Source organism: Bos mutus, chromosome 4 (genome assembly GCF_027580195.1).
Source record: "Bos mutus isolate GX-2022 chromosome 4, NWIPB_WYAK_1.1, whole genome shotgun sequence".
Classification (NCBI taxonomy): domain Eukaryota; kingdom Metazoa; phylum Chordata; class Mammalia; order Artiodactyla; family Bovidae; genus Bos; species Bos mutus.
The window spans coordinates 113,238,413-113,262,837 of record NC_091620.1 but is presented as its reverse complement, the minus strand read 5'-3'; the positions used below and the strand labels follow the sequence as shown (position 1 = coordinate 113,262,837).

The 24,425-nt window shown below is 51.0% G+C and overlaps 1 protein-coding gene across 9 annotated transcripts in view; it reads left to right on the top strand.

The window, feature by feature from the left end:
* GRB10 (growth factor receptor bound protein 10) overlaps positions 1-24,425 on the top strand; it is a 218,390-nt gene that overhangs the window by 157,680 nt on the left and 36,285 nt on the right. For 7 of the 9 annotated variants that reach the window (XM_070369916.1, XM_070369917.1, XM_070369918.1 and 4 more), the window contains one exon: positions 20,550-20,706. In XM_070369916.1, the coding sequence (XP_070226017.1) occupies positions 20,550-20,706 (157 nt within the window). Of the gene's footprint in view, positions 1-7,520; positions 7,764-19,587; positions 19,783-20,549; positions 20,707-24,425 lie in introns of those variants that run through there. The other 2 variants (XM_070369920.1, XM_070369921.1) reach the window with 2 other exon arrangements.

Here is a 24,425-nt window from a genome sequence, read left to right as displayed (position 1 = left end):
GACTTTAACTTCATATTTACTATCCCGCAAGTGTTCTGTGTGTCTCTTCCGTGATCTCTGCAAAAAGCACTTTTAATAGCTGAAAGTTGTTAAGGAGTGTGTTTGGGGGCTGCACTCAGACCCTGGGCAGGGCTGCATATTTGCATGGTTTCCAGTTAGCTGGCTGTCCTGTGGGTGGTGCGTCCCTGAGTGATGTGATGTAGCGTTTGTCACATTTTGATTCTTCCGCAGAAGCCAGGTTTCTAGCCCAAGCCCGTGGTGTTCTGCAGCTCCAGCCGCGTGCTGCTGCATGTTTGGGAGGGCCTCTGTTCCCGTCAGGGCAGGGTGAGCTTCGTAATTTCTCAGCCCTGACTCCACACCAGGTCGTTGCTGGTGTTCCGTCTGCGAGCGTCCCCCACCTGGGTGGTCTCCCTGCCCAGGTGGGCAGCTGCTGGCTGCAGGGACTGTAGGGCCAGGACTGTGGTGGGGACACAGAAGGAGCCAGCTGGTCCTGCCTGCCCCATCCCTGTGGTTGAACACACCGTCTCTTGGTCTTCAGACACCATGGCTGCCCTAGCAAAGCTCTGGCTGTTCCGAGGCTCTTTCTAGGCATGTAGCGGTGTGTGGCCTTGCAGCGCCCACAGAGCAGAGGCGGAGGAGGAGATTCTGGTCCATTTGATGTAAGGAATGTTCCATGTGTGGTGCTGTGGGGGACCACTGCATGGATGTAGGCGTGGCGAGTAGGGTCCAGTGGTCACATCCTGACTTGGGCCCAGGCTCAGGCTGCCCATCACCTGCAAGTCTGCAGCCCAGCCCCCCTCAAACCTCCCCCACATGGTCTCCAGTCTGGGAAGATGACCAGGAGGGAGCACCCTGGTGACAGTGACCAACAGGGCCTTGAGAATGCGTCCCCAGAGGGCACCCCTGGAAGCCGACTGCTGCCTGCTCTCATCTGGCACGGGTCCAACCAGGAAATCCCTCCTCCACCACTGCTTCCATCTCACGGACCCACTCCCCAGGGTGATTTGGGAGGCTTCCTCACACCTGGGCACTGCCACAGCCCTGCCCTCAGGAGCCCAGGAACTGCTGTGAGAGACAAGTGCCCGGAGGCACCAGTGGGTAGACATGGGACTTTCCAGCTGCAGGAAAAGCACCAGCCAGCAAAGCAGCTGGGACTGGAGGATGAGGAAATGGTACCTGGGTTGAAGGCAGAGAATGTTCCAGAAAGAGGGAGGGAAGGCAATCAGGAGGGACACAGGGTGAGATTGGGGGGCCTGGAGGCCTGGCAGGGATCCATCTCTGCGGAGCAAACTGTACCGAGTGTCTCAAGACAAGCAAGGCAGATTTTCTTTTTTTTAACCGAAGTATAACCAATTCACAATGTTGTGTTATCGTCTGCTGAACAGCAAAGTGATTCAGCTATACAGGTGTATGTACATTCTTTTGCATCTTCTTTCCCATGATTGTGCATCACAGGAAGTTGAATATAGTTCCTGTGCTAGACTGTAGGACCTTGGGGTTAGCAGACCTTGTTGTTTATCCGTGTTATCTACATTGGGTTGGCCAGAACGTTTGTTCAGATTTTTTCACAACAAACCCCAGATGACCATTTTGACCAACCCAGTGCTAGTTTGCATCTGCTAACCCCAACCCCCACTCCATCCTGTCCCCAGTCCCCTTCCCCTTGCAGAAGTCTGCATGTTGGATTTTATGCACAGGATGGCAGCTGTGGGGACAGCCAGGTAGGACGAGGACACAGCAGGAGCTGAGGTCAGGGGACTGGATGGATTTGTGCAGAGCAACAGCGCATGGTGACTTCTTGCCTTTCTGTAGCTTTCTTGTCTCTATGATAACTTGCAGCTCTGCTTCACTCCTTTAAAAATATGTCCAACCCTGGCCTTGGGTGTTAGCGCCTAAATTCCATTCTCTACTCAGCAGTCAGGGCCTCACAGGAGATGCTTGATGGATGCAGGGGGTCCTGTCATGGGGACCGAGGAGCTTCTCGAAGGGCAAAGGTAAGGGAGCAACTCAGGGCCGTGGAAAGGGCAGCAGGGGCCACCTTACAGACCAAGGTAACGTCACCAGCAACGGCCAGAGGGGGCGTCCCGAGAAAGAGTCCACTTCTGTGGGGCCAGAAACTCAAACCAGGACCCAGGACCTTCAGTAAATGCCAGGCTCCTCAATGGTGTTGAGGTCCTAGAAGACCCCAAGAAACGAGAGATCGGGGACAAGCAAATCCAAGGAGACGTCTAGCTGATGGAGACCAAGGAGACGCCGGGCAGCTGAAGGTGGCCAGTGGGCCCAGAGGGGATCCTAAATTCAAAGATTGCCTTTTGGGGACTTCCTCGGTGGTTCAGCAGCTGAGACGGTGTGTCGCAATGCAGGGGGCCCAGTTTCGATCCCTGGTCAGGGAACTGGAGGCCATGTGCGGCGACTGAGAGGTCACGTGCCACAACTGAAAGAGTCTGCGTGCCCCAACAAGACCGAAGACCTCGCAGGCTGCAGTGAGACCCAGCGCGGCCACACACCCGCGCACGTGTTCTTAGGAGCTGCCTTTTCCAAAAAGGATGCTACTCGGACACTGGCTAAATTTGACTGAAGTATGCAGACAGCTGATGGTAATGTGTGGATGTGATTTCCTGATTCCAGTCCTTGAACTGTGGTTAGAGTTGCTGTTTTTAGGAAATGTACATCAAGTTGTCCCGGGCTGCAGGGCCAGCTGTCTATGGCTCACTGTCCTGGGCAGGCAGGGACAGAGGGTAAGAAGATGATAAAGCCAACGGGGCTACTGGGGAGCCTGCTGCTGCTGCTGGTTGGTTGCTGAGTTGTAACCGACTCTCTTAAGACCCTATGGGCTGCAGCCCGCCAGGCTCCTCTGTCCGTGGGGTTTCCCAGGCAGGAATGCTGGAGTGGGTTGCCATTTGCTCCTTCACAGGATCTTCCTGACCCAGGGATCGAACCCACGTCTTCTGCACTGGCAGGCGGATTCTTTACCATTGAGCCACCTGGGAAGCACATAAACCTAGATGGAAAACATGTGGAAAAGTCATTGTACTAGGTTTCACACATTTTCCGTTAGCCTGAAATGTTCTCAAGATAAAATGCTGAACAAAGAAAAACAATGCGAAAAACCCAGTAAGCCTCTCTGTGCACAGATTTATGCAGGGTGCTTTTCCCCAAGAGGAGCAACATCCTAGAAAACATAACAGGAGTCCATCACGTTCTGTCACAGTCAGTACAAGTCCAAGGGAGACAAATGCGCACACCCTCCGGCCCTCCTGCCCCAACCAGCGACCCCAAGGGGTGAGGCGGCCGCCCTGGCTGGTTCTCTGCGACGTCCGAATCAGAGCGCTCAAACTGGTGCTGCTGGCGAAGGGAGACATGGCCCTGTCCTGGGAGAGCGTCAGCGAGAACACGCTGGTCCCTCTTTCCCTTCCTCTCACGACGAACGCAGTAGCCACAGTCCTGTTGGCGTAGCGGGACGTGCTGAGTGGGTCTGTCTCTGCCATGCTCAGCCTCGATGCCAATTCATATACACCGCAACCAAGGGAAAGAAATTCCTGCAGTGTTAGTGTCGGAGCCTCAAACTGTGAAGGGTCCTCAAGTAAAGAAAATGTGCAGGACCATAAGTAAAACACTACGTTTCCTCCAAGGCCGCGCCAGCCCCAGAGGGATGCTGCTGGCTGGTCTCCTTGGGACTCTGTACCAGGATGTCCAGAACCCACAGGAGGAAGGTCTTGTCACCAAATCTGCGCCGCCGGAAGGCTGACTTTAGATGCCCCCTTTTGGCCTGGGTAGGTTCTTTGTGCAGATATTTGGGGGTTTGATAAGCAGGCTCTGTAAACAGCAGTAGCACCTTTTCCTGACTTGTTGCTGCTCCAGCTGGGTGGTCAGCTGGCAGCCGTGTGGTCTCCAGTGTTTTTTCTTTTTCTTTTGGGGAGTGTTGGGCCAGGGTGTGGACTTCAGAGAGCAGACAGCACCCTTCCTGCTCAGGGCTTTTCTGTCTGGAAACAACCCGTAAGCAGCCATGCAAAGCTGAAGCTGTTGTTGGGAAGATATTCCTTCTTTTATGAAAGAGAGGTTTTGTGTCTGAAATCTCAGCAGGTTCTGAGGGGACCTGGTTTGCATGCCACAGGATGTTCATTGGTGCCCACGAGGCCCTCACAGATACAATTCCTGGCCAGAGGTCAGCAGAGAGGTGACCCTGGCCCGTGGCCGTGTGGTATGGGCTCCAGCCTCCTGCTGTGGCACCTCTCCAGTCCTGCCCAAGTCTCCCCTGGGGGCACACACTGGTGCCCAGGGCACGGCTGGCGAGGAGGGCGAGCCACGGCGGCTCCAGCCTGCTGCCAGTGCCCGGAAGGATGCTGCCCAGGAGCCAGCCTGGCCTCCCAGCCGGCCTGGCTCGGGGGAGCTGCCAGAACAGAGGTTAAGGAGGACCCGTGATCTGTGCTCAGCAGATACTTATCATTAGTAACCGGGTACCAAGTGGGGGAAAAAAATCTTCACTTTATTCCACGCACACTGTTTTATGTACCAAGAATGTCATGAGCCTATGAAATGTGAGGTGATGAAACTGAACTGTGTTAGTGAAGGAAGGGATGCGGACCCTTCAAGAATCAAAGGAGCATCTAGTGCTAATAATTCCTAGTCATACACTAACTCAGGCGTCCTCAGCCAGAGTAAGAAGCAAAGACAGTGTCGGGGATGCATAAGAAAAACCATTCTGGTAGAAAGACCTGAAGAGCGTAAAGAAGGCCTGTTTGGTGTCAGTTCTCACTGGTGCCATGCTGCCATGACTCCTGGTTATTTTTAGGGTGGTTTTGGTCAGAAACAATGGAAGTCTCCAAATCCATTTCACCCTGCTGAGGGGTTCTTGGACCTCTGATGAGCATGGCTCTCTCTGGATCTCAGGTAAGACTGTTCTGTCTCACCTGAGTGACCAAGGAGCCGCTTGTTCCTGTTCTTTTAGGAGCAGCTGGGTCTGTGACCCCAACCCCCTGAAGGCCCTTCATGTCTTATTCTCCGTATCCATCTTCTCTAGAGTAATTTGGAATTCCCCTAATAAAGACAAGCAGCTTGTATAACTCTGAGGTTGTCACGGCAAGTGGGCTGTCACAGAGACCAGAACAGATGCCTTCCTGCTGTGGCAGAGGCCCTGGTGGCATCGTAGGGACCTGCTGCCCAGCGGGCCAGGTCTCAGGGACCCTAAGGAGGCCTACAGAACTCCCAGCTGGGTGCTGCTCTTTTCTCTTTATCCTGGATACCAGTCCACTTACTTTTATGGGTGGGGTGCTTGTTTTAATTTAGTTTTATATTGTCTTAGTCACTGAATCAACCCAATATGCAACCAGGAGCACACATCAGATTCACAAACTTGAAATCCAAACTCCTACCTAAAGATTCCAGAATAGGCAGGGTCCCTTCCCCAGGAAAGACTCACGCAGACCCCCGAGGTGTCACAGTGGGAGCAAGAACAGCCTCGGGGCCTGGGGTCTTGGGCGGCGAGGGGCTGTCACTGGGTTCCAGGCTGCTGAAAGGTTGAATTTTATGGGAACCCAGAAGAGGCCAACCAGATTTCACCTCTGAGCGTGAGAGGTTCCCCCTTTAGAAGAGTGGTTTTGGCCTTATAAAGCTGCTGTTGAAAACCATGTGGTTCTGGTTTAAAAGCAGAGACATCTGTGCTCTAGAGCAGGTACCCAGAGAAGGAGCCAGCCTCTCCAAGCATCAGAATACCATGAACAAGGCATCATGATTTATTCACTGTGCTCCAGCAGTTATCAGCTCTTTGGAGGAAGAGCTGAATTAGGGTCTTATCCTTTATTGCATGTTACTATGAACGGTATGGCACCTCCCTCCCCAGTTCAGACGTGAAGTCCTGAAACCCCTGAGACCTTTGACTATGACTCTGTTTGGGAATAGAGTAGTTACAGATGTTAGTCATTAAGTTAAGATGTGCTCGTGCTGGAGTAGGTGGGCCGACCCAGTAGGACTGGTGTCCTTATAAAGAAGGGACATTTGGACCCACACAGAGGGGAAAGCCCTGAAAATGCAAGCGGTGATCAGGGTGATGTTTATCTGCCAGCGATGGCCAGCAGGTCCCCAGGAGCTGGGGGAGAGGCATAGAAGGGAACACTGCTCATAACGCTCAGAGGGGACCACCTTGTCTCTGATGTCCAGTGTCCAGAACTGTAGGATAGTACCGCTGGGCGAGCCACCCCATTTGTGTGCACATGTGTGTGCTAAGTCGCTTCAGTCGCGTCTGACTCTTGTGACCCCATGGACTGTGCCCACCAGGCTCCCTGTCCCTGGGATTCTCCAGGCAAGGACACTGGAGTGAGTTTCTGTACCCTCTTCCAGGGGATCTTCCCAACCCAGGGATCAAACCTACAGCTTCTGCATGGCAGGCGGATTCTTCACCGCTGAACCACTGAGGAAGCCCTTGTATGTACATAGACGGAAATAAATTCTAGGTGGCATAAACTGTTAATAGAAATTCAACTCCTGGTGGGAGCTCCCTGTGCTTGAGACCCAGGATTGGACTTTGGGTCTTTATTCCAGCTGATCCCAGAGCCATCCCCTCCATGGGAGAGAAGTCCATCAGAGGTTGACTCCCCTCCCCCAAAGGTCTTCACAAAGCAGTCTCTCCTTCGTCTGCATCCTTCCAGAGAAGCTAGTCTGTTCAGATAGACCACACAGTTTGGCAAGTGGGGGCACTGAACACAGGGAAGAGTAGGGACTACACTGGCCTGACTTACTACTAAGTCACCTGTGCTCAACCAGGGGCCAAAACATGAGTTGTTTTAAATTATAAAAGTAACACATGCTCACAGGAAGATCAAAAAGTGAAACTTAAATAGTACAAGGCAGTCTACAATAAAAAGTAAAGTTCCCTTTCTCCTCATTTCCCAGCTCTCGCCTCATTCTTCAGGCATGAGCAGTGTGGATGGATGTTGTCTATCTTGTCCAGAATTTACCTGTGTTATCACATTTCCACCAAAAACCTCCTGGCACTCCACTGAGTGGGGATCGTACTTGGTTTAACCTAACCCTCTTATGACAAACAGTGTCATTGTTTGCAGTTCTTTCTTATTGTAAACAAAGCTGAAACGCACATTCTTGCATATGGGTCTTTGGTCACTTAATGGTGGAGAGCTGGGTGGTTAGATAGATGATGGGTAGGTAGATAGATATATATACTGGTAAACTTAGATTCTCAGCACAGCGATTGCTGATTAAAGGCTGCGTGTGTTTATGACTCTCTGTGTGTGTATGAAGCTCATTTTTATAATTGTCATCAGAGGGCTGTGTACCCTGTATGGTACAATGAGAAGGCCCTGGAGCCTGGCTGACCCCTGCTCAAGGAGCAAAGGAACCCAGTATGGGTGTCTTGTGTCTGATTTCACTGGCCCCCGAGCGGCAGCTAAGTCACTCCCCCGTGATGAAACCGACTCCAAGCAATCCGTCATTTCCATTGGCTGTTTCTGAAGCTTCAAGAAACTCTAGAAGGTATTTACTGAGCCCTTCTGGGAGCAAAGAGACAGACCCAAAGGGAGGTTTGCAGCAGGGGCTCTTGCTTATGCGTTGCGCTGGAAGCCCCTGAGTTGGAGACCCCGTGGCCGCAGGGCGGGGTAGGGTGCATGCTGCCGCGTTCAGGCACTTCACTCTTTCTGGCGTTGCATCTTCTGAGTCCATGTTGGACAGAGCCTTGTGCTTTCCTGGTTGTTGAGGAGCTGGTCCCACTGGCGTTTGGCTTACGTTTCGCCCCTGCGGATCCCTGGTCTAAGGTGAGCAGAGCTGAGCAGCCCTGCTGCTCGTACAGATGGACGGTGCTGCAGCCCAGGGATCCAGCCTCAGCCCTCAGCAAAGGGTTTCCCTTCTGTGGCCTGATTTTAGTTACGAAAATGCAGCAAACAGGGATGCCCACTGATAACCAATGAACATGTTCTGCTTTTTAAGGAACTTCTCAGTAATTACTGTCACTAACTCTTGATCTTTAGCGGTATTCTTGTAATCTCACCATAATGGTAGATAAGTTGACTTTCCCAAAAATCAAGTGTTATTGGTGGTACAAAGGTTATTAGTATAAGGTCATTCCTAGCAGATATGTTTTGGAGGGGAGTTGGGATTTTGAGAGTGAAAATTGTATCTACAGATACGAATTCTTGACTCTTAATAAAAATGGTAGCCCCGCCCAGCAGCCGTGTGGGGTTCACTGTCTGCATGGTCTGGACCCAAGGAAAGTCTAGAGGTTGTGGTCCCTTTGTAACCTAGCCACTCATGTCTCTCTCAGCTCCTCGGATTTCACTTTTTTCTAAACTTCCAGTATATCTGTCAGTCTTCAGGTGTATTGTGTTCTTTGCATCCAGCTGTGTGTCCTCCCCTGCCCGCTCCCCGCTAGAACAACGTCAGCACAGTAGCAGGGCAGCGGCTGGGACGCCTGTGCTGGCCCAGTAGGCGCGAGCCAAGGTCTGTATAGGATCTGATATTGCGCCCTCATTGAGCGGGGGGGGAGGCGGGGGTGGGGGGATGCTGCTCAGGGCGCAGCTGGAGGCCCCTTCGTCCCTAAAGACCACATAAGACCTGCCCTGCCTCTCATGTCAGACGTTCGCTGAAACTGGATGCTGGTAAATGCATTGCAGAGCTTGAGATAAAGATAGCACATTGGCCTGAGGGCAGAGCCACCTTAGTCAGTGCGGCTCCGGTGGTCTGGGGGGCTGATCTGTGGGGTGGCCTGCCCTCCCATCACAGAACAGAGGGACAGGCAGTGGCGAGGGGATGCCGCGTCGCGGCTCTGTCTGATGGGCTCTCTGCGCGGCCGCAGCGCAGTGCTCCGGCGTGGACGTGGGCTTTCCGAGGGCAGGTGCCGCCGCACACCTGTGTGAACCGAAGCGCGGTCTTTGCATTCTGCACATTTTCCTGACCCCGACCGGGGCTGAACGCCCTGGTGCCTGCGGATTTGAGGTCCTAAACCTCCTGACAGTGAAAACAGATACTTACTGGGGAAGGAGGAGGAGCCTCTTGGTGCAGAGCGCTGTCTTTGTGACCCTGCCCCCTGTCGGTGACGGCAGGCGTGAGATGCTGATTGAGGAGGGACCTGTGTGTCATTATTGTCACACGATGTGTTTTTTAAACTTTTACTTTGAAATAACTTCAAACCTATGGAGCAGCTGCAGTAACGACACAGAGCACTCCTGTAGATCTTGGCTCAGATTCCCTAGTCGCTCACATGCTGCCCCATTTAAACCATTTTCCTTGCTCCTGTACATTTATGCCAATGTGTATAAATGTGTGTATAACAGGAGGCACTGTAGCACACAGCACTTACCAAAATCAGGGTGTTCGCATTAATAAGTGCAGGGATCCAAACCTTAGTCAGAGTCTCTAATTGTCCTTAAAAAAAAAAAAATTGGAATGTAGTTGCTTTACAATGTTCTGTTAGTCTCTGCTGTACAACAAAATGAATCAACTATGCATAGACCCACTCTGTTTTGGATTGCTTTCCATTCAGGTCACCACAGAGGGCTGAGTAGCGTTCCCTGTGTTACACAGTAGATTCTCATCAGTTACCTATTTTATACGTAGTATCAATAGTGTATATACGTCAATCCAGTCTCCCAATTCATCTCACTGGCCCGCCTTCCCCCAGGACCCACACATCCTCCCAGTGTCCTTTATGGCTTCTTTTTTTCTGGTTCATGAACCCATACAGGTCCCACCTCTGTACTGGCCTAAGTGTCTCTACTCTCCTTCCACGTGGGGCCCAATCTGGCCACTCCATGTCCTCTATCACATACACGGTGACTAGAGCCCTGTCTTTGCTTTGTAGGAGGTTTCTTTGGGGCCCCTTCAGGCTGTACATGGTGGGCAGACCACAGGCAGCTGCCTCCTTCTCGGGGCGGGAGTTCAGGACGCTGTGATGCTGGTTTCTCTAATGTGATGCTGGTTGTCACTAATGTTGGTATGTATTAGTCCTGTTGGCTAGGTTTCTCCATTGCGATGTGGCGTCTTTCCCTTGTAACTAGAAAGGAGTTGAAAGGAAGAGAGCTTGGAGCCATGTTACACGCGTCCTCCTCCAAACTCCTTTGGCTGGTTTTGTCAAATATTACCGGTTCCCGTGTGGCGACTCCCGTTCTGGCGTTCATCTATCAGTCGGCCTTCAGCCGTGAGGATGAGCAGCGCTTCCCTCCCAGCTGTGTGTCTGTGTGTGCGTTTATTCGTCATAAGAGCAGGTTAATGGTTACTGGATCCCTGACTCGTGGCCACTGCAGTCCTTGTTTGGTCTGACCTCACATTGTCCCAGCGATGTGGGGCCATCCCGGGCCCTGGATTACGTTCAGCAGCACTCATGCCTCTGCCCACAGAGGATAGTAGTGCCCCCAACACACACCACTTGTGACAAGCAGAAATATCTCAGACGTGGCCAAATGTGCCTCGGTGGGGGCGTGGGGGGTGTCCAGCCCCCGTCAGGAACCACTCAGGGCGGGAAGGGGTACTGCTTTCTCTACTACATTTTATGATTCATAAGAGAGAACGTGGGTTCAGTTCTTCAAATAGATTAGCCAGGAGAAGTCTTCAAATTTGCTTTATTTCTCCTGGTGGCTTTCTTTATCCTCCTTTTAATATGAGGAATAGAACCTGTGCAAACCTGTAGAATAGTGGTGAAGCCCACATGCCCCCCACCCAGACCCCACAACTGTCAAACCACACCCCCTTATATATTATGTTGTTCTGACCCAAATTCCAGCCATCATATCGTTTATCTATAAATCTTTTAGTCTATTTCTATAAAAGATCCAGACTGTTTTCTTAACAATACTATGAATACCATTGTGACACCTAATTCCTCAATCTCACTTTTGAAAAACTTTGTACTCAGGTAGGAATTGCATTTATACTGCATGTCTGCAACCCTAGTGCCATGAATTCCCTTACAAGACACTGCCACCCCAGGGAAGGGCTTGGCCGTGGGAGTTTGCTCCCCCGGGGGCTCTGATCCACACTGAAAAACCCAGTCCCAGGCCACCTTGCAAGTTTCAGCACCACATTCATCCTTCAGGGCTGCCTACGCCCAGCAGAGCTAGAGAGAGAACCCAGTCAGCAGACCCCTTACAGGTCATCTGGTCAACTCCTGCTCTGGGCATGGCACAGCCTTCACCACCCCCGGGATGGACGGGCCATGATAGGGGCCTCTTTTCTCAAGGACCATCACTCCTTCTCATCGTGGGCTTCAGGTGCTTGAAATACAAAGCAAACTTCAAATTCTTGGATTTTCAACTGCTTAGACCAGAAACAGTTGAAAGCCCCATAGAAGTCTCTGAGGTTAGCAGAAGCCCAGGGTGAACTTCCTGCCAAGTGCTCCCTCTTTCTGAATTGGTGCTGTGGACAGTCTTTGTCCTGCAGCCTGTGGGGAGTGGGATCTTTTAGGCACATGATGCCCCAGGAGGAGGAGTCGAGAGCAGTGTGTCTGGAATGAGCGTATGTGGAGCATTTGCTCTGGGCTGTGGTGTTGCATGCATTTCTGTGAGTGACACTCACCATCAGCCTGTGTAACATCCCTCTGTTTGGGGTCGAGGATCTGGGGTGGGATGGCTCGTGCAGGGAGTGGAGAGCAGGAGCTTGAATCCCATGCTGGCAGCTTCTACAGTCTCCGTAATGATGCACTTAAGCGTGGGGTTGGGGGTGGGGAGCGGGGTGCCTTAGACATCCAGGAGAGGGGGGCCAGCACCCAGCGCTTGCTTGATGAGTGCTTATTTAATGGGGGGTGGAGGTTCGGAGATGCTCAGAGGAGACCTGTGCTTTAAGGAATAGTATGCATTCTGCCAAACACATGTCATCTCCTTTCTTGGAAATATTTCCCCTATTAGAGGTGGTACTCTGGGGAAATTGACATCCAGGCGTTTACCCTGAGAAAATAATTCATGCCACACTCCAAGACTCATGTAAAGATGTGCCAGGACACTCTGTGAGAAGCAGGATCACTGAGAAGCCACTGAGTGGGCAGCCCTGGGACAGCACCGCCTTCCTCACAGCCATGAGCAGAAATCCCCCACTAGCACTAATACACCAGAGAAACACAATGACCTGGGTATAACGTGATGTTGCTGGTGTAACGTGTAGCTTGACACCACGATTGCAAAACCTCAGACGCCGTCTGAGCCCAGTGGTGTCCATGCATCTATTTATAAACAGCTGTGCAGGAGAAGACAGGAAGGACACACTCGAGAACTGTAACTGTGAATCTGGGAGTTGTCAGCGGTGGTCACATTCTTTCCTTTGTCCTGTATGTGTTTTCCAAACATGTTACAGTGAAACCTGTGAGAAAAGATGAATGTGTCTGTGTTCCCCTGAATGACTTGGGTTAAACGTGGCTATATTTCAGTACAAACATGACTGCTGCTGTCGCTGGTGTAGGGCTGGTTGACCAACTAAAAGTTATACTCAGATCAGTCCCCCTGTTGGCCAAGGGTCAACTGTATATGTATGTGTGTATGCATGTGTGTTTGTGTGTGTACATTTTTGTGTATATGCATGTGTGTATATTTATATACATGTGAAGGACAGGGATGCCTGGCGTGCTGCAGTCCATGCAGTTGCAAAGAATCAGACATGCCTTAGCAATTGAACAACAAAAATGTATGTGCATGTGTCAGGAATGTCCCCTCTATATGATCCCGTCTGCTCCTGACTTGGCATATCCTGGAGGCCACCACCCTTGTCCTTACACAGAGCTCAGAGCGTGGGAACACCCGTGTCACCTGTGCCTGAATGAGGTCCTCTCCTTTACGTTGTAAAGCAGCCATCCTCCACAGGTCTCAGGGCCACAGGCGGGCAGGCAGGACAGGGCACCTCTCGGCAGAGACTCGCACACACCCTGCATGACCCGGAGCCCAGCCATGGTGCCTAGTCCTGGAAGCTTGCGGGGAGGGGAGCCTTGTAGTTGAGAATGGCTTAGCTCAGGGCTGCAGAGTCACAGCAGGTCACTGCGGTGGAGTGGAAGCCTCAGCTGTGCTCTGGGGCCCAGGAAGAAGGGAGGCAGTATGGCAGGCAGGGGGTAGTGCCTCCCTGGGTGAACAGGCAGTCAGAGCAGCAAGCCGGGCCAGGCCCCAAGCACTCTGCAGAGAAAGAGATGTGAACAGACACTCCCAGGACAGCTCAGGACCCTGCTAGTGGGGGGCCAGGTGGGCCCCCAGAGCAGCCCTGTGCATGCAAGGACTCTGATGCCCAGAGAAGGGCTGAGAATCTTCTCTGAGCTCCATGGAAGTGGGACCTCGGTTCCTCTATACCTCAACAAAAGAGAATAGGATTTGCGGGGGAAGAGGGGCAGGGGTGAACCATTTTTGACGGTTTATTGAATTTGTTATAATATTGCTTCTGTTGTTTATGTTTTGATTTTTTGCCTTTAAGGCTTGTGAGATCTTAAATCCCCGACCAGGGATCAAACCCACACGCCCTTCACTGGAAGGCAAAGTCTTAACCACTGGACCACCGGAAAGTCCCTGGGATGTTTTTAAAACAGCTGTTATTTTTATTTCCTGTAAGATACCACTCTGTACAAGTTGCTTTTCTCAAAGTAATAGGCTGTATGTATCTATCCTAGGAAACTTGAAAAGAAATATAGGTGAGCCAGTCAAAACTGATCCTGCCAGGTAGTGACTTGGAGGTGCCAGCAGACAGCCTTGCGCCCTGAATCTTGCCCACGAGCACCAGGCAACGAGGGTGTCCCTGGGGGGCTCCAGATCTGTGCTTGACTTCCGGGAACTACTTTGTGAGTTGATTTAGAACTTTAACTCCTTTAGAAAGGATTGTGAGGACTTACAATATTTTTAATTGTCTCTGAAACCTTGAAATCAATAGATTATAACACAGACCCTTGTTTTTTTAAAAGTCCCTTTGGGTCCGCGTTGTTGAACAGAATGATGCTAATGATGTTGCAGCGTATGGTGGGCCCATGTGATCGTCCGTAGCAGCTTCAGTTGTCATTCCTTGTGGCTCAAAAGAACATCAGTTTAGAACAGAACTGAAAACAGAAGTCAGTGGAATTACATTCTTTTCACTAAAACAAACTCAGCCCAGCCCTGGCCCTGCCCTAATCTGAAATACATCTAATTTCGTCCACATTTGCTAGGCCTGCCCCACATGGGGGCTCTGAGGGCCCCCGGGGTCAACAGCCTCGTGTAGCTCCCGAGAAGCCTCTTGCAGACAGAGAAAAAGGCAGTCAGCAGAGGCCCTGCTTCAGACCTGGGCTCCAGTGGACCCGTCTCCTCCCTCTGGGAGAGTGGTCCTCCCGTCTTGGGGCTTACACCCTGTGTCTGGTTGGGAGAGAGGGATGCTGACCTTGGAGGGAGTTCGCGTGGGGCCCCGCTGTGGCCTCTGCAGTGCTTAGGAGTGTACCGCCACTGCCCAGGCACCACCGGCTTTGCTGTTTTCCCTCCTCAGAAGCCCGGCCACACCAGGATTTCCTCCGCACCTCCCAACCCTATCACCCAGTCTTCCCTCCCTTTTGATATTTTTTTTAATTGAAATATAGTTAGTTCACAATATGTTGGTTTCATCTATACAACAAACTGATTCATCTTGCCTGGAGAATCCCATGGACAGAGGAGCCTGGCAGGCTACAGTCCAGAGGGTGGCCAAGAGATGGAAACAACTGAAGCGACTTAGCACACAGAAAGCACGTGTATATGTATCTCCTTGTTCAGATCTTTTCCATTGTAGTTTATTACGAGACACTGGATATAGCCCCCCTGAGCTGCATGGTCGGAGAAGGCAATGGCACCCCACTCCAGTACTTTTGCCTGGAAAATCCCATGGACGGAGGAGCCTGGAAGGCTGCAGTCCATGGGGTCTCTAGAGTCGGACACGACTGAGCGACTTCACTTTCACTTTTCGCTTTCATACATTGGAGAAGGAAATGGCAACCCACTCCAGTGTTCTTGCCTGGAGAATCCCAGGGATGGGGAAGCCTGGTGGGCTGCCGTCTATGGGGTCGCACAGAGTCGGACACGACTGACACGACAGCAGCAGCAGCAGCAGCTGCACGGTAGGACCTTGCTGTTCATGTTTTGTACGTAGTGCTCTGTATCTCTTACCCCCAAACTTCTAATGAATCCACCCCTCCCTTTCACTTCGGTAACCAAAAGTTTTCTGTGTCTGTGAGTCTGTTTCTGTTGTGTAGACGAGTTCACTTGCATCATTTTTTAGATTCCACATATAAGTTACATCGTATGGTATTTCTCTTTCCTGCCCTGCTTCACTCAGCAGTCTCTAGGTCCATCCACGTTGCCACAATGGCATTATTTCACACTTTTTCGTGGCTGCGTAGAATTCCATTGTGTATGTACCACATCTTCTCTATCCGCTTCTCTGACGACGGATACTTAGGTTGTTTCTTGTGAATAGTACTGCTGTGAACACTGGGGTGCACGTGTCCTTTCAAATTAGAGTTTTCATCTTCTCTGAATACACGCCCGGGGTGGGATTGCAGGATCACATGGCAGCTCTTCTCCTTAGCTGTTTTTAGGAACGTCCATTCTGTTCTCCACAGTGGCCGTGCCAGCTCACAGACCCGCCCACAGCACAGCAGGGCTCTCTTGTCTCCACGTCCTCTCCTTTGTTAGTTGTCTTAGACTTTCTGACCCATGTGAGGTGCTCCCTCACTGTGGTTTTGATTCACATCTCTGTAATCAGTAGCGGTGCTGAGCATCTTCTAGTGTGGCCTCCCTTTCAATATTGATCTTCCCGCCTGGATGCCCCCTGGTGGCCCTTGGATACAGCCTGGCTTCTCCCTAAGGGTTTACCCACAGGATTTACAGCAGGCTTCAGGAGTTAATGAGAAGCCCAGCGTACATCCTCACTTTGAAAATGTGTTTAAGCAGGAACCAGAGAGCTTTTAAACTGAGAAGAAAGTTGGATGATAAAGAACTGAGACAAGCGCTCAGCTCAGACCCAGCAGGCTCTCTGGGTCCTGTGCCGAGGACAGGCTATGTCCTCGGCTCAGCCACAGCACTGAGAGGCCACCGACCCCCCCAGGGATGCCTGGCACCTTGGCCGACCCTGGGACAAAGCGCTGAGAGGCCTCCGTTTGCTGTTTTCAGGGGTTGGTCTCTGCCAGTGTCAAGAGTCTGCAGGATTTGGACAAGACTCCGACCTGCAAGGCCCCAGCAGGAAATGTCTGGTCCCCGAAGCAGAAATAAGGGTGGCAGGAGGGAGGTGCCCACTGTCTGTCTGCCTGTTGAGGGCCGTGGACGTGATGTATCTTCAACCCCAGCTCTTCTTAAACTCCTTCCTGCAAGTTTGCACAGATCCAAGCTCTTGCTCCCCTCTCTGTACAGTGGATGCAGCAAAGGTGTCAGCAGAGCTGCAGGAAAGATGGAACCTCTGTTACCACATCAAGGCTTTTAGAACGGGCTGCAGCACCAAGCCAGTCAGAGGACTGCATATGGTAGAACCTTCCTCCCCCTATTAACCCTGAGATGGAGGAGTCTCAAGCTGTTGACGTAATTATCCCTCCCTAATATTATTTTTTTAATTCAAAGTTTATTTATTTTTGTCATTTATACAGCAAGAAAGCAATGCAGTCCAGGAATTTATTACAAATTTCAGAATCAGAATTCTGCCAAGCAGATGGCATACGTTCTCATATTTTCTAAGTATATAAGGAGGTGTTATGTTGAACATGATTTGCTCTTTTTTTAGTTTTTTAGTATTTAAAAAATTGTTCTACTTTAGATAGTTTATATACTAGGATATAGTTGATTTACGGTGTTGTGTTCGTTGCAAGTGTACAACACAGGGATTCAGTTAATACATACACATAGATCTATTCTAGGCTTCCCTGGTGGCTTAGGTGGTAAAGAATCTGCCTGCAATGTGGGAGACCTGGGTTTGATCCCTGGGTTGAAAAGATCTCCTGGAGAAGGAAATGGCAACCCACTCCAGTATTCTTTATTCTTGCCTGGAGAATTCCATGGACAGAGGAGCCTGGCGGGCTACAGTCCATGGGGTCACAGGGAGTCAAACATGACCGAGCAACTAACACTTTCATTTTCATATCTAGTCTTTTCTCAGATTCTTTTCCCATATAGGTTATTCTGTAATAAATGGTAGTTTTGTCTTTAAAAGCAATTAGCTACTTAATTTCCTTTGCAGTGCAAAAACGGAAAATTCAGCAGTTGGCTTTTCCGAGTGAATTGTTCCCACTGAATCTCAGCGATCATGAGGTCTGCTGTCTTAATTGCAAACCAGAGTCGGTCATGGCTGTCTGGGTCTAGTCCCCCACCCCTCACCTGTGTCTCAGGCCTTCAGCGAGCTCTTGCCTTGTCCCCAGCTTTCAGGGCATCTGAGGGCACCCCGGGGGTGGGCAAAGGAGGCCAGGAGCTTTTCGGAAGAGGCTCCCATTAGCCCCAGCCAGGCTGACCCCGTGAGGCTGCTGCCAGATCCCCTCTTTACAGGCACAGAGAGGCCGGGTCCAGCCAAGTCCCCATGGCTAGTTGCTGATGAGGCCAGATTGCAGTGGGTCTGATTCTCCCCAGAACCCCTGCCTCAACCAGGAGGGTCATGAATGATGCTTCCTCTTCCATCACTGGGGTCCCAGAGCCAGGGAGTGACCGGGCCAGACTGGCGCTGCTGGTCTTTGCTCCGAGTCCTGTCCCCCCCACCACCTCGCAGGACCCAGATCCGTGTGTTCCCCAAACAGGTTTACCCTGAAGCCCTGTGTGCCCTCGGGGTCGATCTCATCCTGGCTGAACTGTGAGTTAGTGGAGCGGAGGCCTTGGCAGGCTGACAAAGAAGAAGCTCCTGCATCCCGCCCTCGCAGGACCATGAGCATCTCACTTGGGAGCTTAGCCTGCTCCCCAGCATCCCTCAGCCCAGGCCTGCTGCACCAAAGGCTGAGATGGAAGACCCGCTCTTGTTTCCAGAATGAGCCCAGCCCTGCCCAGTTGCTGACTGCAGGGGTGGTGGGCACAGGGCAAGACGCCCCTTCTGGAGCTGCTGGCTTTAGAGGCTGGCAGTTCCAACAGCACCTTCCTTTGTGTATCTGTGTTGGTTACACTCTCCTCCCGAGCTTGTCAGGCTCCCTGGGTGAGACTGTGAGTGTGTTTGGTGGCTTCCTTGGCTTTCTGCCTTGGGGCCTGTTTAATCTGGTCAGCAGGCCCTGGTGACTTTGGAGCAATAACTGGATGGCGCGGTGTCAGGGGCGGAGCTGACAGTACGGGATCTGAGGTCCTGTCCTGGCAGCCTGTGACCCTCATGTCTGTCTGTGTCACAGGCTGCAGCCCACCTGCCCCACCCCCAGCAGGTCCCTGGCTCTGGGGATCTGAAAGCTGGGGACGTGGCCACATGACAAAGCACATCTTAGATTTTAATACTAGGTCTATATTTAGACCTCTGGGAGCATGGTCTTGGAGCAAAGGGAAGTGAAGAAAGAGTTTAAAGGAAAGTGCAGTAGGACTGAAAAGAAGATTTAAAAGCTGCTGCTATAGCTGATTTGGGCAGGAAAAGACTTGGAGAGAGACAGGAAACACACTTCAGCCTAATTTAAATTTCCTAGGGAAGATATTATTCGTTGTAATCACAGATACGTTCACTTAGAAACTTAGGAAAGAAGGAGAATTAGGAACATGCTGATTTGGGTATTTGTATGTATGCACTGCTGTGGAAGATTTATATATTTATGATTTACATATTTATGATTATACATGTACTTATATTTAGCATATATATCAGTTGTATGAATTCTTTTTCTAGGTTTGTTTTTCTTTTGTATTAATGTATTTGTTCTTACAAAGTTTTTATCTATACACCAGAGACATGTTTTCTTTGTTAAAATTCCATTTTGTTTTCATAAACTCAGTCATGTTATCTGTATTTGAATATTTAATTGGTTTTGGAGAAGTAGAACTGTCGTTCAGTGAAACGTCAATTCCAGAAAAGACGTGGAGTGGGTTTCGTTTAAGATGAATGTGAGTTATAAGCAGGCTCCTGGGTCCTGATCCCCCCCCAGGTTGGAGGGCTGGTGGAGAGGTGGTGGGAACAGTGACCCTGCCCCACTGACAGCTCAGTCCCCGGGGTGGTCCTGCCTGCCCTCTGGCTCTGAGACTCTAAGTCTGCTGTGGACAGTCCTCAGGGGAACACACCCTCCCTGTGGACTTCATCTCAGCAACTCACCGTATCCTGCGAGACTCCTCGCAGTGGAGAGAAATGTTCCAAGTCTGCATTTAATCAAAACTCGAGAAAAAGGACTTGGAGCGGGGACGGAGGACGTGGAGCCAGCTCCTCAGGACCAGCTGACACTGGGGCCACAGAAAGCTCCAGCTCCAGACTTGCAAGTGATAGCATGCCTTGCCGGGCTCAAGGTTGCTGAGAGATTTGGCAGCCAGGCCTGAGTTCAGAGAACACACATGCTCGGGCCAAGCGTCCTGCCTGGGCGTCAGGACCGTGGGGAGGAGAGAGCAGGCGTTTTGCTGGAGCACTGGTCTGAGCCTCGTGTTGTTGTCCTGTTGTCATCGCCTCCAGCTCGGGCAGGAGCACCGAGTAGGGGAGCGATTGCATCAGGCCCAGGTAGGGCCCTGATTGGTCTGCCCCGCGTGGCTTGAGGACTGAGCCGAAGGCAGCCTTGTAGCAGCTGCCCTGCCGCCCAGAGACAGCCTGCCCACCGGGCCTCTGTCGGTGGGTCAGCGCCCGGAGTGGGGGTCCTGCCTGCCAGGGACGGTGGGAGAGGCTGGGGACATACTCCCCTTCAAGACACAGTCTCGATTTAAAATGCCATCTTGTTCCTCTGACTGCTTTTTCCATGCTGTGGAGGTAAGATTTTACTGAGCGTCTCGTGTTTCCTCTCAATGCTACACCCCTATTGATTTTGCAGCTGGGGCAGAGAAAATGTTTGATCCTCTGGATTTCTGCTTGGCCATCCCCCTGTCTGGGAGCTGCTCAAAGGTCATGGCTTTGAACAGTGCTGGGAAAACGAAGCTGGCTTGGAATTTTGTAGGGGGAGGGGCCGAAGAGTTTGAGGACTGCCCTTTTCAGTCGTTTGAATTTCGGCGTGTTCATATTCCTTTTCTCATCTTCTTCCTGAGCTACAGTGAGCATGAGGCGGGTAGGGAATGACAGGAGGAGGCAGTGGGTGCTGCCTGCTGCACTGGGGACCCTTGAAAGGGAGAACAGCTGGAGTCACCCAGAGTTAGGAATTCCTGCGGGGCATCTGTTGCTTTCACAGTCAGTTCAGCTGTAAACTGTCCAACCCCAAGACCACCAGCAGCACTTAAAAGGAAATCTGTGACTTCCCGAGACAGATCATGGAAAAGCAGCTCGTACACTGGTTTGACCATACGTCCCCGAGGTCTCCTGGGTGTTTTCAGAGCCTGTGTTGGAATCCTGTGTGCCCTGTGCATCCGCAGGGGGATGAGAGGGGAGTGTTGATGGGTGCAGCCTGCGGTCACCTGCTGCTTGGGAAACCAGTAATACATGTTGGAGCACTGTCATCTATAATTTTCCCGTTGTGTGCTGTATCGGTGTTTCTTTCTGAAGACCCGAAGTTGTTCATCTGCAAGTGTCACCTTCTTGTGTTGCAGGATGTTAAAGTCTTCAGTGAAGACGGAACAAGCAAAGTGGTGGAGATTCTGGCAGACATGACAGCCAGGGACCTGTGCCAGCTGCTGGTTTACAGAAGTCACTGTGTGGACGACAACAGCTGGGCGCTGGTGGAGCATCACCCACACCTGGGATTAGGTGGGAGCAGGTCTGGGTTGGGGCAGCTCTGGGTGGGGGGCAGCTCCAGGTGGGGGAGCAGCTCCAGGAGAGGGGCAGCTCCAGGAGGGGGCAGCTCTAGGTGGGGGCAGCTCCAGGAGGGGCAGCAGCTCTGAGTGGGGAGCCAGTCTGGGCAGGGGCAGCTCCAGGAGGGGGAGCATGTCTGGGTAGGGAACAGGTCTGGGTGGGGGCAGTTCTGGGCAGGGGCAGCTCCGGGTAGGGAAAAGGTCTGGGTGGGGGCAGCTCCGGGGGGGAGCAGCAGTGGGTACTCAGGGTGCTGTCAGGTGAAGGCCACCACCAGCAGATGCCAGACTGTCACTGCAGTGTCCCTGCCAGTGGAGCAGGTGGCTTCCGTGTTCCTGCTTCTTCTCTTCTTCTAAACTCTCCCCTTCCTCGCTCGCGGCCCTCTCCCCTTGGGTGCTTCCAGAATCTCGCTCTTGGATGTTTGGAGCAGTAATTCTCAAGGGATCAGACACAGTAGGAAGGAGGGTCCCTCTGGTTCAGCAGGAGGACTGGCTGTGAGAGGCCCAGGGCTTGCTGCACACCTGTGCTCTGGGGAGTCAGCCAGAGGTGCCCTGGAAGATTCTGGCATCGCTTTGCAGAGCCGTTCCCTCACCAGACAGGGTCAGGGAACTGTGCTGGCAGCCTGCAGGAAGGCACAGGGAGGCCCCCAGGAGTCAAGGGGACAATGTCATCTAAGTTTGAGTTTCCCAGTGTCTGTGGGTATTTGAGAGAGCAAGAGATTATTTTGAAATGTGTACTGTTTACAGAACTTACTAAAATTTGGGGTTTGTTTGTTTGGTGGCTTATTTCAGGTAAAGAAGCTTTTCAAACTTTCATTTAATTTTTTGCTGGATACTGTATGGTTCTTCTAAAATCATTGGCAAGTATTTAAAACCAGAATTTTCTGTATGTAAGTCAGCTGTATTTTCTTTCCATGTCTTGAAGGAGAGAAAAACTGCACAGCTTGCAAACTTCTTCCCGTAGTTGAAAGTCTTTCTTATAACCTTTTAGAACAATTAATAAATTGAAATTAAACCTAGGTCTGGAATATTCCTTTCACTAACTGGCATTTGTGCAACTCATGTTATACAATCTAAGCCTACGTAATACGAGGTACATTTGAGTTGGCATCGCTTGAGGTCACGTGTTCTGGCTCCCCTGTGCTGTCAGACAGATGGTGTGTGGTTTAAAGTAAGCACTAAGAACTTCTGACTTCGTTCCTGTCGCTACGGATGTGCAGTGCACTTGTGTGTCATCTGAGGCTTTTTCCTTTGTCCCCAGCAACCTTCTACCGGGTACATTCAGCGGTGCTCAGCAGAGTAACTGATGGGAAGCTCCGGTGGGAGACATCAGTGAGTGGGCCCTAGTGATCTGATAGGGCCACCCAAGGCATCTGCTGACACACAAGCAATTTGGAAACTAGATAGTGTCGGAGCCCTAGATAGTGTCAGAACCCTAGTTTGTATGTGCGCACACGTGCACACACATGTACATATGGACATCTATACATATGCATATACACACGTGCATATATATCCATATACATGTGTACAGACATGCATAGAGAATTAATTTTAAAGATGTATCTGCATAAGATCAGATCAGATCAGTCGCTCAGTCATGTCCCACTCTTTGCGACCCCATGAATCGCAGCATGCCAGGCCTCCCTGTCCATCACCAACTCCCGGAGTTCACTGAGACTCACGTCCATTGAGTCAGTGATGCCATCCAGCCATCTCATCCTCTGTCGTCCCCTTCTCCTCCTGCCCCCAATCCCTCCCAGCATCAGAGTCTTTTCCAATGAGTCAACTCTTTGCATAAGGTGGCCAAAGTACTGGAGTTTCAGCTTTAGCATCATTCCTTCCAAAGAAATCCCAGGGCTGATCTCCTTTAGAATGGACTGGTTGGATCTCCTTGCAGTCCAAGGGACTCTCAAGAGTCTTCTCCAACACCACAGTTCAAAAGCATCAATTCTTTGGCACTCAGCCTTCTTCACAGTCCAACTCTCACATTCATACATGACCACAGGAAAAACCATAGCCTTGACTAGACGAACCTTTGTTGGTAAAGTAATGTCTCTGCTTTTGAATATGCTGTCTAGGTTGGTCATAACTTTCCTTCCAAGGAGTAAGCGTCTTTTAATTTCATGGCTGCAGTCACCATCTGTATCTGCATAATTAGATCCAAAAAAAATGAATATCGTTGAAAGACTATTCAAGAGTCTAGCCGCTTTTAATTGACAAGGAACTATGAAAGCATCTTCAGCAGACATTCTAATACGTGACTGTCACTGTACACAGAGAATATATGCAGTGGATGCAGATACAAGAACATTGTCACACACAAGGACTGCTTGAGAAATTTTTATTCAAGTATTTCTTTTCGTAGCACCTGGTTTCTATAACATCATATGGTAGAGACATGATGTATGTTAAAACTTGGGACATGATTCATCACATGAAGAAAATTTATTCTGAGGGAATAAGAAATGAAATGCACATACACAGTAGTCTCAGGGATGTGATACTCATAAGTTTCATTCTTTATTCTTTGTCTGATTCACAGATGGATTGACATACTCCCCTTTAGGGAACAACAGTTCATTATAACCAAGTAAAAAGGGGGAACAAAGAAGGAGAGGAGCAAGTAAAATCATAAAAATGACAAAGAATATTTGGATCCTGTTTGACAAAAAGAAGTCAGTGAGCTGAATTACAGACACAACAAGTCCCCTCAGAAGGTTCCTTCTCACTTTCTCCCACTGGCTCCTTTTTCGTGAGCAGTGAGCAGGCCCATGGTCCTAATGCCTAGGTTCTGTAGATGGTTCTGCAGGCTTAGACACACCAAGTCCGGCAGCATCAGGGGAAACCTCCCACTGTCCGCAAAGAGCTTATCCATTCCCGTGCCTGTGTCTGCCCTGCCTGTTCTTCTCTGTGTGATCGAAGCCTATCGTTTTCTTTCTGATCTGTTGTTCTTTAGGTGAAAGTCCTGTTCTTTCCATTTATCCACCAGTGTTTAATGGTCAGACGCCCAGTAGTGGGAAGAGGAAGGTCTGGCAGCCTGTTTCAAGCTTTCCACGGGGCAGGGTTGCGGGAGCACCTTTCAGAGCAGCCTAGGTGTTTCGGCATAACTCCCCTTGCATGGGGTGTTCTCTCCTGGTGTTCCCAGGACCCCCAGCACATGCATCTGCCGCCTCTCCCCCAACCATTCTCAGGGCAGAGCCTCCAGCCCCATCTCCCCAGTCACTGACTCTCCCTGCAAAAGGTCACACTCTTGTCAAGTGTGTGTTGGGAATGCTCCTGGAACCTGCATATGTACAAGGCTGGTGGCTCAGGCCAAAGGGAGATGATGCGTGCAGATCCCTCAGGCAAGTGGTGGAGTCAATGTGTAGCCTCAGAATTTGAGGATTTCCAACCACAATTACTGTTCCAGTCTTTGCAGCTAAGCTATGATAACCTTAACAGCACTAAGCTTCTTCACGTTCAGAAACGAGTGATGATTTAGGAGATGTGGGACAGTTACTTCCTTTCCATTAGTCAGAGACCATGCATATGTGCGGGGTCTCCAGCCTCTGAGGGTACCCTCAGCACAGCATCGTGCTCACAGAGGCACAGGGACAGGGGCAGCTGCCAGCGTGAGTGGGCGGCATCTCTGGCTGGTGGGGCCCTCCCTACCCTCCCCCTGACCTGGACTTGTTG